Source organism: Ricinus communis, chromosome 1 (genome assembly GCF_019578655.1).
Source record: "Ricinus communis isolate WT05 ecotype wild-type chromosome 1, ASM1957865v1, whole genome shotgun sequence".
Taxonomy (NCBI): Eukaryota; Viridiplantae; Streptophyta; class Magnoliopsida; order Malpighiales; family Euphorbiaceae; genus Ricinus; species Ricinus communis.
The window spans coordinates 36,298,627-36,313,251 of NC_063256.1; the positions used below are offsets into that span (position 1 = coordinate 36,298,627).

General features: G+C 33.0%; 3 protein-coding genes across 3 annotated transcripts; all 3 read right to left on the reverse strand.

The window, feature by feature from the left end:
- Window positions 1–42: 42 nt before the first annotated feature.
- LOC8276364 (beta-glucosidase BoGH3B) lies at window positions 43–5,586 on the reverse strand. The gene is made up of 9 exons (XM_002525550.3): window positions 5,278–5,586; window positions 4,933–5,137; window positions 4,747–4,837; window positions 4,029–4,174; window positions 3,259–3,502; window positions 2,806–2,910; window positions 2,550–2,732; window positions 1,361–1,562; window positions 43–931 (listed from the first exon to the last, which is right to left on the reverse strand). The coding sequence occupies exons 1-9, from the start codon at window positions 5,429–5,431 to the stop codon at window positions 450–452; spliced, it is 1,812 nt and encodes a 603-aa protein (XP_002525596.1). The 5' UTR covers window positions 5,432–5,586; the 3' UTR covers window positions 43–449.
- Window positions 5,587–6,226: 640 nt separating this feature from the next.
- On the reverse strand, window positions 6,227–8,664 carry LOC8276362 (sugar transport protein 6). The gene is made up of 4 exons (XM_002525551.3): window positions 8,408–8,664; window positions 7,792–8,111; window positions 7,034–7,660; window positions 6,227–6,866 (listed from the first exon to the last, which is right to left on the reverse strand). Exons 1-4 carry the CDS (start codon window positions 8,532–8,534, stop codon window positions 6,411–6,413), a joined length of 1,530 nt encoding a protein of 509 aa, XP_002525597.1. The 5' UTR covers window positions 8,535–8,664; the 3' UTR covers window positions 6,227–6,410.
- A 2,770-nt stretch (window positions 8,665–11,434) lies between these two features.
- On the reverse strand, window positions 11,435–13,598 carry LOC8276363 (sugar transport protein 8). Its single transcript, XM_002525552.4, has 4 exons — window positions 13,374–13,598; window positions 12,877–13,196; window positions 12,159–12,782; window positions 11,435–12,087 (listed from the first exon to the last, which is right to left on the reverse strand). Exons 1-4 carry the CDS (start codon window positions 13,507–13,509, stop codon window positions 11,629–11,631), a joined length of 1,539 nt encoding a protein of 512 aa, XP_002525598.1. The 5' UTR covers window positions 13,510–13,598; the 3' UTR covers window positions 11,435–11,628.
- Window positions 13,599–14,625: the final 1,027 nt, after the last annotated feature.

A 14,625-nucleotide genomic window follows, 5' to 3' on the forward strand; every position in this document is an offset into this window, starting at 1 on the left:
ACAAAGAGAAAAAAATGGTATAATAAAATGGACATACCAAGATACCATGATCAATAATAGTGGTTGGGAATCTGATACTGCAAATTCTTTTGTGTTCTTAGTTCATTCTTTTGTTGACAGATGTAAGTCCTAGTATAATGATGTGATCCTATGCATCTCTGCACGCATCACATATACATGGATGAAGATTGCCAGCTTGACTATTCTTATTCAACTACCTTTCAATTAATTATGAAACAACTTGGATAAATACTAGAGGGCCCTCTGCACAGGTTGACATGATTATAACCAATAGACATGGATTGTGGTAGAATAAATCCATACTTGTAGTATATGATGAACAAAAAGAGTAGTACTACCAATGAGGAACTTACTGATAGACCATCTATTTGCAGCTATGATTTATTCAGGAAACTTGTACCTTGGGCCAGCCTTGTTCTTGAAATAATTCAATCCTCATTGTCAGTCAACCCAAAACCAAAGGGAAATAAAGGATCATATGAATTAGCTCCATAATTCATTGGCAGCTGTTCAACGCTCTTAAACCATGTTACTGGCAGTTTGCCTTTAAATTCATAATCTCCAAATATAACATCTGCAACTCCTGCTCCTTCAGTTCCAGGCAACCAAGCAGCAACAAATGCATATACTTTTTCTAAGAGTGAAGCCTCTAAAACTAAAGGTCTTCCAGATATCAGAATTGCTAACGTGGGGATTCTATCAGCAATTGAGCTAATCACGCCCATTCCATTGAAGGGGATGACAAGTTCTGAATTGTCACCAGTGAATTCTGCATATGGACCTTCACCAACAGCTACAATGGCATAAGAAAAATCTTGGCTTGCCAAGGTGTCTGGTGACGGATTTTCCTCAAAAATTACTTCTGTGTTCTCTCCCACTGTATTTTTAATAGCATCCAAGATTGTTGTCCCTAAAACATGAACAAACTCATTTCTTTAGCACTGACATTAATTCACAGCATTAGGCATTGTAGAAAATATATGACGAATAAATCCCAAAATAAGCTGTATCCCAGCCAGCTTAAATGGAGAAATCTCTTTAATGACGTGCATATATAGGGATCTGAAATTTCAACCAACAATGGGAGGGTCTAAGAAGAAAGAAGGCTACCCCCACCCCCCTGTTCATCAAGCAAGCCCAAAAGAAATGTTGTAAAATAAGAAAACAACGAGACTGTACAGAAATGTTTCACATGAAAATTTATGTTTCATTTGCATATGCCATATCCTTCATTTGTATGTGAGCATGTGAATGAGACACTTCTTACAAGGAACACAGTAATGAAAATAACACAGCTAAAACACATTAACTTCCATTTCTTTGAGTAATAAGTACATACCGATAGTAATTCTGCCGCTCATTCCATCCCAACTTTTAGTCCACCCTCCACACTGATATCCAAGATTGTCAGCATGTGTTCCAGCAACAAGAATCTTCTTAGCATTTTTATCTAATGGAAGAAAAGGTTTCTTTGGATCCTTTCCATTTTTCAAAAGAACCAATGACTTGCGAACCGCTTCACGTGCTAACTCCCTATGCAGCTGTTCGGAATTCAGTAAGTTTGAAGAAAAGGAAAAAGGAAATCTCAAACAATATACTAATTGGGATAATTTACAAAAGAAGTTGAATTCGAAGCAATTATTTCATCACTATCCATCATCCAAATGATATTGTGCAATGTAGCAATATAACTGCAGAGCATACCACTCTTTCTAGTTCTCAAATTAGTATCTCCTCACTCCTATGTCATTTAGACTCTAGTTTGTGCATCTGATATGGGTATGTTTCCATGGGTTGGACTGACCTGCATTTCTACATTTCACAAATTTTCCCACTAATTTGAAGGGGCTCAAAAATTCTTATTTGACATGAAAAATTTAGCATAAATCTAAGAATCAAAGTAACTACATCTGCTGCATTCTTTATATATTCATTTAGCATATACATAGAACGAGTTACACATAGGGTCAGCAGGATTCAAACCTAAGACCTCTAAAGAAATTCCAAGTCTTTACCATAGAGGACTTTGGAATGTCCCTTGAGAACATGCCCTTTTCACATTATCAGTTCATTTTTAAGCTCTTTAACTTGCATCAAGAAAAACTCAAAATTTGACACCTTTCCCTGTCCCATTTCTCTCTCTTCATGCCTGATCATTTCTTTAATTTGCTTTAGATGGCAATGATTCATGCTCTAAACTTGGTTCTGAGTTCTGATTATGTTGCCCCCTAATAATTAAAGGGTTTGGATACAACCTCAACAATCAAAGTTAGAGTGGTAGGTAATGCATCAATTCAGTATTTGGCAATGATATAGCAGGTAATTGAATTTCAACACCACTGCTAGCAACTTCAGGTATCTAGTGTTTATATTTAACTTCAGAAACTAACAATCCAACAGAAACAGTATATATTACCAACCTAATGAGTGCTGTTATCAAATGGAAGAATCATGTATTTTCTAATGATATAACTACCAAATATTTGAATGGGATAATAGACAATGTGAGAAACTTTCTGAAAATTTACCTTGCAACCAACCAAATCTAGCAAATATCTATCAGCAAAGGGATATTCAAAAAGACCAGCAACGAGTTTTACTCTTAATATTCTTTCAACAGCATCATCAATTCTGGCTATAGTTATCTCCCCTGATTCCGCCAGAAACATCAGTTCCTCTACAAATTCTTCATGTTTATGACCTACCATCACCTGTAGAAAATGCAGGCATCAATCAAGGAAAGTACTTTCTGTCTAGGTCCATGAAATAAGCCTTAGACTCTACCATATCAATTCCAGCATTAATGGCAGAGGAAATACAGTGACGATAGTTTGAGCCAAGTGGTTGGCTAAGTCGGTTTAATCCTTCCCAGTCGGAAATCACAATACCCTGTCATAAAATATTACCTCAGAACTTATTTAGATTCCATAAATTACAGATCCATAATCTAACAACTGCTAAAGTAAATTCAGTATGGTATGTGCTGTATTTCAAGAGTCCTCCAACCCCTTCCCCGTAGAAAGAAGGGAAAGAAAAAATAATCAGCGGTATTTTAATGATAGTTGCATCCAACTGATTATGAAGAAGAATAGTTCATTAAGGTAGCCAATAGGCAACTGAATTTAGCAGATCATTGTATAGTTAAATGCTCAGTAACTAACCACACTTTGAATTATAAAACTACAGGTGGTTATCCGGAGAATTGCAAGGTGAAATGGTATATTAACTGGTATTTACCTGAAAGCCTAACTTATCTTTTAAGATTTCAGTTAGAAGAAAATGGTCAGCATGCAGTTTACGTCCATTCCAACTAGAATATGATGCCATAATTGTGCAAACACCCTGGGAAATACAGTCCAAATAGGGTGTCATATGGATTCCTTCTAGATCTTCATATGATAGAATGGTATTTCCCTCATTTAGTCCTTTGTCAGTGCCTCCATCTCCAACAAAATGCTTAGCACAGGCAATGACATTGTTTCTGGAATCATATAACCAACAAGAGCAATTAAGAACGTGGTTAAATAACGTGTCTGCTAATGTAGAATATGTTACAACTAGGCATCCATATTATGTAGAATTGTCTCTTAGCTTCTGTATAAAAAAAATAACCTACAGCTCCAATAAACCAAGATCTGAGGTACTTACTTTCATTGTTATTTTTAGCATTATTCTACCAACTATATTTGTTTCAGTTGCTAGGATATTAATTTTACTTTTTTAAATTTGCTTTTCAAAGATTAGTAGCTTCTTCTTTATATTGATATTAAGACTGATCAAGAGAGTTGAACTATAAGTGTTAGGTATCACCAAAGGGGGTCATCTTAAGAGAGTTGAAGCTTTGATGTGGGATTTTGCATGAAGCTCTCTGCTTATTGGAAAAAGATTAACAAATGGAAACTTTCAAGGTCTATCCTTGAGGAGAGGATGTGAATCAGGAACGAACAGACCACTACTAATTCCAGAGTTTGATCTACCTCTACTCTCTATTTAAAACATTGCTTTACCTTCCTGCTATAAAAGGATAGCCATTGGGGTGTCCTTCTGGTGGCTTTCCCTGCAAGCCTGTAACAATAGAGGTCATCTTCCTAACTACGTTGGTGTCTTCACCGTAACTCTCATAACATCTTCCCCACCGGGGATCTCTGCTTACCTGTCATAAACCATTAAAATGAATTTCACAGTAAATTATAATTCCAATCTAGAAGGAATATGATGATAACATACAGGAAAGGAAAAGGAAATCCATGCTAACATTATTCTCACAATCTTGAAGCTCATAATTGGAATCATTCTCTTGGGTCCTGTGTGAACTATTTATCATAAATGCCACATCTAAATGAAATACGATATGTTATCAGATCACATAACTAAAATACACCTGAACTAGATAAACAATATTTCTAGAACTTGCAACAATGAACCAACTATGAATACCACATTGATTAGGAAAAATAATTAAACATTGAAGAATATGACAAGCAGCTAAAGTAATTTTTCCACTTATCAGAATATCTCTCAGCTGCTCTTGATTCAAAAACTTCTTTTATTAGGATGAAATAAGTTCATTTTCCAGGGCTTTCCAGTTTCATTTTCCCTTTACTGTTTGGCTAGGTAATTTAGCAGCAAGCAACATGTTCATTATCGATAGATGGCAAAAGATAATCCAGCCAGTGCTCCTATACTAAAAACTAGAGAAATCAAAAGAATAATATGACAACTTACAGCCACACAAGGAGCAAAAGTGTAATGAATGCCACTTGCTCTAACTTCAAGAGCTGTGGCGACGCCTATCCTTCGTATCAAATCTGCATCTCTGTACCACATTTTTGCATTACAGCTCAAAGAGAACAGTCAAACTATATGTTAATTCCTAAGATAAACAATTCAATAACAGCATTATTAACTGACCTGGTAGCTCCAAGGCCTACATTGTGAGGAAATATTGTGGCACCATAGACATTATTGTTACCATGAACAGCATCAATTCCATACATAATTGGGATACCTAGGCGTGACTCAAGTGCCAGCTTCTGATACCCATCAATCATATCCGCCCAATCGGATGATAATGCATTCTCAAAGGGTGTGCTACCTCCAACACTAAGCAGACTCCCTAACAAACATCAGTCCACCAAGTAAATAAAAAAATGTCTCAAAGAACATAAATAATTGCAAGTAGTTCTACTTATTATCATCTCAATAACAACCGATTGGATAACAATGTAGAGAGACATGAAACGTAAGGACAGATACCAACGCCAAAGTCCCGAAGATAGTGAGGAGAGGCAGCTCTGCGCTCGATTTGAGTCATCTGGGCAATCTTTTCTTTCAAAGTCATTCTTGAGATAAGGTCTTTGACACGGTCTTCAACAGGTGAATTGGGGTCTTTGTAAATGCAGGGATCCATCTTTCTTGGTTTCTGCTCAACTGGGTTAGCAGCAATATGTACTCAAAATATATAAAGAAAAATAATTTCTGCTTTTCATGGTTGAAGAAGAAATCAAATGGTAGATAAAGGTGTTAGTTTCTTTGTAGCGGGAACTGTTTGGTAGTTATATCCTAGTTGACTCACAGTTAGATGGAAAATCTGTTAAAAGAGAAAAAGAAAAAACCATTTTTTTAATACAATTATCATAATTTTTATCAATATTATTATTAGTGAATAGTGAACCAAAGAAAAACTTAAAAATTTCAATGAGGCTATTCCATAATTAAAAATGAGTAATTTATTTATTTATTGGAAGTTGGGGCAAAGTAATAAAAAATAAAAAATAAAATAAAAAGTAACCAGGCACCAAACTAAGCAGTTGGTAACTCCTTTTCAAAACTGCAATATAATATAACTATTTATAGCTGATAAATATAAATAGTTTAGTATAATTTTGCTTAACATTGTTGGTATATTTTAATTTAAAGTATATTTTTATGTATCTAATACTTTTTAGTGATATAAATTGTTTAAGAATTACATATAATAAATGTCCAAATAAAATTAATTTAATTTAATTATATTCATTATTAAAAATATTTATATAAGTTATTTTGAAAATAAATTTTCGAGTTTAAATTCAAAAAATATGAATTATCTTTTTTAAATGCTATAGATATAAATTTTATAATTATTTAACTATTAATTATAATTTTAAAATAATAATTATTTGTTATGAATGTAGAAGGATTAATTATATTTTTCGAATGAGTATGATTCAAAGCTAGAACTTTTATATAATTCAAGAAAATCATGGAGGACAAAACCCCCCAGGCTACATGAAATTTAGTTGCAAACAAACTTTCTGACTCCAAGAAAAGATCAAAACAATGGAGATTAGATCAGAATATCAGTAACCATGAAAGCAGCGGCAAATTACTTAGGCTATATATGGAAGTCATGGATTATCTTCAATTTCCTGAGCTCCTTTGCCAGTATTACAATCCCTGTAGTACCTCTTCCAAAACCAGTGTTTGCTCCATACCCTTTCATTCATTTCATCAATGGGGACACCCTTTGTCTCAGGCAGTATGCAGTAGGCAAAAAGACCCATAACAAAAAGAAAAACAGCAAAGAAGAAGAAGGTCATGTATCGCAGATGGCATAGCATTGTCAGGAACGCTTGAGCAATTATGAATGTGCAGAACATGTTCATACTGACAGCGAAAAAGAATCCTGAGCTCCGAGTCTCCAGTGGGAAGATTTCACTGGCAATTAGCCATCCCAAGGGACCCCATGACCATGCAAAGCCAGAGACGAATACACATATCAGGACGAGTACAGCTAAAGCATAACTCCTTGGTATCATGTTTGTAGATTTCAACTGAGTTGCAAGAATTGCTCCCATTACAGTCTGCAACAAGCATAACCATTCACCAACGTCAGTAATGTCAGCAATACGTTTGGCTTAGTGGAAATAATACCCTTCATGGCAGTAAGGTCTCGAGTTCAAATGCAGTGGAAAATGTCAAGTATACATATTATTATTACAGATAGGTAGTGAAAACTGATTGTGTTTACCTGGGCAATGAACATCTGAACAGCAGCTTGTATAAGCAAAGACCTTCTTCCAACTTTATCAACACACGCAATTGCAATCAATGTGGCGACCACATTGATAGAATCAGTGACCACAGCGGATAACAGCGAAGCATCGCCGCCCAATCCCATAGTCTGAAAAAGCACTGGTGCATAAAACATGACAACGTTGATGCCTGTAAACTGCTGAAAGATTTGAAGAATTGTTCCACAGAAGAGTTGGGGCCTATAAGTGGTACTCATGAGTTTTCCCCAAGGGTTTTTAACTTGTTTTGCCAAGTTAATAGCGTTCAGGATTTCTGAAAATTCTTCTTCAACATCATCAACGCCTCTAATTTTCTTCAGAACCTTTTTACCCTGTTCATGTTTTCCTCTCTCTATAAGGCTAGTTGGGGTTTCAGAGATTGCGAGAGAGCCAATGAGGAGGATTATAGCAGGGCCTGCTGCACCACCTAGCGAATATCGCCAACCATGTGGATGAATCTTTGAAGTAAAATAGTTAACGATATTAGCGGTCAGAATTCCTATTGTGATTAACAACTGAAAACATATGTTGAGCCCTCCTCTATGCTTTGCTGGTGCAATTTCTGATATGAACAATGGCACTGCCTGCATTATAAATTAACATTATCACATAAGATTTTAAAACTTGAAGAAAGAAAAAGGAAGAAGCAAGATTTTCCAGAATTGTGCATTTGTGAGTTAGAAATTGAAACAAATTAAGATTTGAAAGTGGGTACCTGGTTACCAAATCCGACTCCAGCTCCTAGGAAAATCCTTCCAGCAATCAACATGCCAAGATCCTTTGCAACATAATTCAAGACGGCCCCGATGAGAAAGAAGACAGAGGCAGCTTGAATGGTGGGTTTTCTTCCCCATTTCTTGCACATGACAGAGGCAACAAAACTAGCAACAATGGCAGCAAGGTAGAGTGAAGATGTAAAAAGCTGAAGAAGTTGGTTATCAAATTTGCAATAATTGTCTTCTCTTGCTCTATGCTTCTTCACATAAACCGTTGGAAAAAATTTCTCCAGGAAATCATCCATTGAAGTTACCCCTCCTATTAAACATTAACAACAAAAACAACAACACAACTATCAAATCAAATCTCAGGATGTATTGGCAATATTCGAAATTGCAAACTGTATTCTGGAGTTGTCTCTAGGGCTGTAAGATTACTAGAGTTCAAAAACCAGTCAGAGAGTTCAACTAACAGAAAAAGAAGAAATCATAATAACATTGATTTTCATTTATAGATGGTAAATATTGGTTGTTTTGCTGAATTTGGTGTCTAACTTTTCTTTTTTCTAACAAGGAAGATAATAAAGCATGGCATGGTTATATATACATTTGTACCTGAAATGCCAATATCATAGCCAAACATGAGACCACCAAAAGCTGCAATGATGCTACAAATAAGAACCTGGAAGGTGAGCTTGGCAGGGAAGTCCTTGCCACCTTCAGGATTCACTACGACTGCCATTTTTCCACCTTTTGCAATACGTAAGAAGTGAAATGTTATCAAAAAACTTAGTTCACTGTTTGAAAACCCTAATGAAAATCCTCAGAGGTGTTTTGATGAAAACCTTACTGTTGCTTATTATGTGCTTCCTGAGTGGGATATATATATATATATATATATATATACATATAAATACATATGATTATTGGGATTTAACTGTAAATTATTTCAAAAGAAAGAATAAAAGCTCTATGGATTTTAGATTTTTAAAATCTAACTTAGTTCCTAAAATCTCTCACTGGAAAAGATCCGAACTCTTGTAAAACTTATGATCTTCTTTTCAGGATAACGTTTCTCCAACTCCAAATTCTTTATTTGACTGTTATGAAACCCTCTATTTTTTTGTTAAGTTTTTATCCTTTTTAGAAGTTAAGAAAGTATTAGAAAACTGAAACCTAACACTTATTAATGGATAAGATGAAAAGAGAAATTTGTTTGATTTATTTGTTTGGTTCCGCCGTTGTAGTTGGTAGCTGATAGTTAATAGCTGATAAATTAAATCGTTTGGTAAAATTTTATCAGTGGTTGTTAATAATATATTTAATGATTATTAAATATATAATTTATCGTTAAATATATTTTATTTTATTATATTATTATTCAATGATAGAAATTAATAAAAATAATTTATAATAATTAAAAAATTATAATTAATCTTTTTAGTTTAATTGTATTTGTTATTAAACATATTTATAAAACTTATTTTAAAAATAGAAAATTTAAATTCTATTAAAAAGATTAAGAATAATTTAAAAATAATTATTATTTATAATAAATATAAAATTTAATTATCTAATATCAATTTAAAATAAATTATTATTAATAAAATTTAATAAGAATAATATTATCCAAATAAATAAAAAAATCAAATTCAGCTAATAAGAATGATCGAGACTAAATCAGCTATCAGCTGCTAGTTTTTAAGTTTTTACCGAACGTTTTAATATAGTTGTTTATTGAGAAACAGTTATAAGCCGCATCAATCCTCTAAAACAAACACAATACTTAAAACAGATAACAATTAAAACTGAATACAACTCTTTCAAGAAATTAATAATTTATCAATCTACTAATTATAATTCTTTTTTTTTACTCATGTCATTAAAAAGAATTTAATACTTAGTAAACCTCTAATATAAGGGAATTTAAATTTCTTATGAACAATTCTTATTTCAAACCACATGATCCACTTCCTTGGCAAATTCTCAGTCGCCATTTTTGCAGTTTTATGGTGCTGGCACAACCCTAACACTCTACGAAAAACATCACACTACACAACACAATACGTGAATATATATATAAATTAAATTTTCAATTTTCTTTCTCTTTTCTTGTTAATTTTTTTGTAAATTTTCTTGCATTTTGATAACTTAATCTATTATTAGAGAAATTTAAATAAATTAATTAAACAACTCTTTTCATTAACTATTATTTTATAATCATCATTTAATAATTTATTTCAATTTATTTTATTATTAAATGCTTCAATAATGATGAAACGAATATTTATATTATTCACTATATATGATTTTTCATTTGAAGTTTTTCTCTTTTTTAAAATGAATAATCGAAGTATTATGATAATATTTAACTAATTAAAATATTTTAATTAATAATTATTATTAATTATATTTAAATTAATAAATTAATAATCAGTAAGAAATTTAAATATCTATATAGGTAATATATTATTTTCATTCAATGTTTTTGAAATTGTATTATAATAATATTTTATCATTGAATGTGGAAAATGACTTTTATATTATCATGCTGTTTATAATATGCACAAATTAATTTTTTACAAAATGTATATAAAATGTGAAATCACTTAATTTTGATCATAATAAATATTAATTTTTTGTTATCAAAATAAGCTGCCTATAGGATAGGCACTCATCTAGTTTTTAAAAAAACTAGAAAATGAAACACTAAGGAAATGTTTCTATATATATACTAATTTTTTTAAATAAAATCTAAATAAGTAATAATAATTTCAGAAATATTGAAATATCAAAAGTTGAGAATCTTTTATATATAGGAAAAAAAAAATCTTAATCAAAGTAGGAAATCCAATTAAACATAAATTTTTTTTATCACTAAATAGGAAGTTAAATAAATAGAAAAAGATTGAAAATCCTAATAAATAGAAAAATATTGAAAATCCTTTTCAAAATAAGAAATCCAACTAAATAGAACTAAATATATTTTCTAAAGTTTTCAAAAATAAAAAAAAATATAAAGAAAAAGTTATGCTTGTTAAAGTTTTCCAAAAGTGCCGGAAGGTTTTCAAAGGTTTTCAAAGAGTTGCAACCAGCATCAATTTGATGACAGCACAAATAACTTGGCTTAGAAATTAATTTTTGTGACTAGAATTATTATTTGTTAGAAAGCTAATGTTAGGTATGGCTCATATATTAGTTTAAGAGACAGATGCTGGAGCAGAGCAGAGTGATCGAGTAGAGCGCAGCGTAACGAGCGACCGGAGCTGAGCGACAACATTTGTCCGATGGGAGAGTTTTGTAGTTAATCTGCAGGCACCGGTCTAAATAGGTTGGGAGGGCGGTATAAGATATTTTTATAATTGTATTAAGGGTTATATATTTATATATATTTTATTTTTATAACCTACTTGGTGGATGATTATCTAATAATAACAGATACAACCGTTCATCGCTCCCGAGTACGTAGGCACATTACCGAATCTCGTTAAATTCTTGTGTTCTTATTTTTTTTACTTGTTTATTCATCAGCTAACTATTTCATCCTGCAAAGCTCAATTTCTAATATTTAGCAAGTGCAACAATATGTTATCAGAATGCAGGCTGCCATTTGCAAGTAAGTATTTAATACCATTATGCATGTCAACACTCAATTTTCGTCAGTTTTTAAATAAAAAGAAATCTCAAGTATCCTTATAATAACCCCATCAAAACTATATAGCATACTCATTATCCTAGAAAAAAGAAAACAGAATAACCTGAAAGAGTAAGCCATCTAAGATTTGATCATTTTGGGTGTAACAGAACCAATCAAAAGGATGAGAGCAACAAATTTCTTAATCTATTGAATTTTCATGTTCTCTCCGTCTCTTGGAAACATCATAATCCTTGTAGAATCTCTTCCAAAACCAATGCTTCTTCCAGACCATGTCAATCATTTCATCAATTGGGACTCCTTTGGTCTCAGGCAGGAAGCAAATGGTAAAGATGAACATGATAACAAGCCAGACAGCAAAGAAGAAGAAAACCCCATATCGCAGATGGCATAAAGTGGTGAGGAATGTTTGAGCAATTAAGAATGTAGAGAACATGTTAATACTGACAGTAACAAACAAAGCAGTACTTCGAGTCTCCAATGGGAATGTCTCGCTAGGAATTAACCAGCACAGAGGACCCCATGACCATGCAAAACCAGTCAAGAATAAGCAGATCAACAATATCACAATAACACAATAATGTTTTGGCACAACATTTGTGCTGTGTAAGTGCCTTGCAAGAATGCCTCCAATTGCACACTGTAAGGAACAAAGCTATGATTAGAGTTAATATTGCTAAAGGACTTAGTTTTCATGACCAATTGGCTTACCTGAGCAATGAACATCTGAATGGCAGCTTGAGCAAGCAACACTTTTCTTCCAAATCTATCCACAAGGAAAATTGCAACTATAGTACATACTGGTTTCACAGTATTAGCCATAACAGCAGAAAACAACGATGCATTATCTCCGAATCCCATAGTCATAAAGAGCACAGGGGCATAAAACATGACTGCAGTGATGCCTGTCACCTGCTGGAAGAATTGAAGAAGCGAGCCGCAAATTAGCTGAGGCCTGTTATACTTGCTCATCAGGTTCCTGTAAGGGTGTTTTATTTGTTTAGCATAATCGGCACTACTGAAAATTTCTTGATACTCTTTGTCAACATTATCAACGCCTCTGATCTTCTTCAGAGTAGACAACCCTTTCTCATGTTTTCCACGCTCTATAAGGCTCGTGGGCGTCTCGACGATTATCATGGAGCCAAAGAGGAGAACTAGAGCAGGCACTGCAGCACCACCCAACGATATCCTCCAACCATATGGGTGCTTAGAAGTAAAATAATTAATGATATTAGCAGCCAGAATGCCTAGTGTGCACAGCAACTGGAAACAAATGTTAAGGCCTCCTCTATATTTCACAGGCGCAATTTCTGATATGAACAATGGAACAGCCTGCAACGGGAATTTTGACAAACACATTAAAACATTTACAAAAGCAAGTTAAACCACATTAAGAAACCTATAAGCTGAGGTTGAATTTACTCACCTGGTTACCGAAACCAACTCCAGCACCGAGAAACATCCTCCCAATGATCAACATGGCAAGATTCTGAGCAGAAGCATTCAGTATAGCTCCAATAAGAAAGAGAACAGAAGCAATTTGCATGGCGGGTTTCCTGCCGAATTTCTTGTTAACAATGGAAGAGAAGCCGCTAGCCACAATGGCTGCAAAGTAAAGGGAAGACGTGAAAAGCTGAAGCCACTGGTTGTTGTATTTACAATAGTTATCTGTCTTGGCTTGATGTTTCTTGACATAAACAGTAGGAAAGAACTCCTTCAGGAAACTATCCATTGATGTTACTCCTCCTGCAAAACAAAACATTTGTTAATCCATAATCCATACATAAAAAGATAATGATCTCTGGGTCAGTGGTATTACAGGCCACGAATTCGAAAAGAAAAAAAAAAAAACGAGACCCATTGAATAAAATAAATTAAAAAGTAAAAGACAAAAAGAAAAATTCTGAGGAAAGGTGATGATACCGGAGATGCCAATGTCGTAGCCAAACATGAGACCGCCAACAGCTGCAATTATGCTACAAACAACAACCTGCCTGGTGAGCTTGGCAGGGAAATCCTGAGGACAGCCACCAGCCTCAACCATGGCTACCCCAGGCATGATTGAATCTACTGCTTTCTCTGCAAATAAATAAAGAAAAGTAGTGATTTTTAATCAAATGAAATTATCTGTTTCAAGAGGTTTTTTTTTTTTTTATTATTAAAAAAAAAAGCTTTGCATAGTTTTCAGTAGAATAAGAAGACACGGTTCATGGTTCGTTCTTCTGATGATGGAGTCCCAACAAAATTATGTTGGCTAGGTTTTAGTAGCCCAATCATATTATGGCACGTGGCAGATTAAGTGAATTGAAAATAGATCAAATTATTTTAATTTTTATTATTTATTATTTATTAAGTTTTGGATAATCTAAAACTCTATTGCGTTTTGATCTTCAATATCCTATTGATTCCTTTTATTCGTTCCAAATTGAAATATCTTTGCTATCGGATAACCTTATTATTATTATTATTATTATTATTATTATTGTTTTCTCTTAAATTTCATTTACAATCTTATCTATATAAGAATAAGACTGCAACCAAATCCAAGTGCAAGACTCCGGTTTTCCAGGGAGACCATGGCTAAGTTTGTTAACCATGGGCTCCTCTATGCCTCAGGTTACAATTCTAAGGTATGCCTTTCTGGGGGCGTCTCTATAGATACCTCAAACCCGCCCTCCTCTCCTTTTATTTATTTATTTATTTAAATTCTTTTTATAATTATAAATGAAAAAAGATATATCGAATTTAAGATTTTACTCGAATTGAAATATGTATTAACCGTTAAGTTATACTTTTCATTAGTAAAATATATATTTTTTTAATTTTAAAATTATTCTTAACTTCCAATCAAGTTATAAATGAATGCAACGTTACTACCCAGTAAACGCTAGAAGGGGACTAGTGATTTCGAGTATGACCACTATGTCTAACACATAAATGGTTGAACATTGATAAGAAATAACACATATCGAACAAATATGTCTAATAATTCAAAAACGTGTAGATGAGATGTTAATAGTCTATTCTAGCTTAACTAAGAATTTAAATTCGAACGTTAGATATGTAATTGTTTTAATTATATATATAAAAAAATAAAATAAAATAATATCCTAAAAATTTAATATTATATTTGAATAAGCTAGAATATAATTTTATTAAAAATAGAGAAATAAAA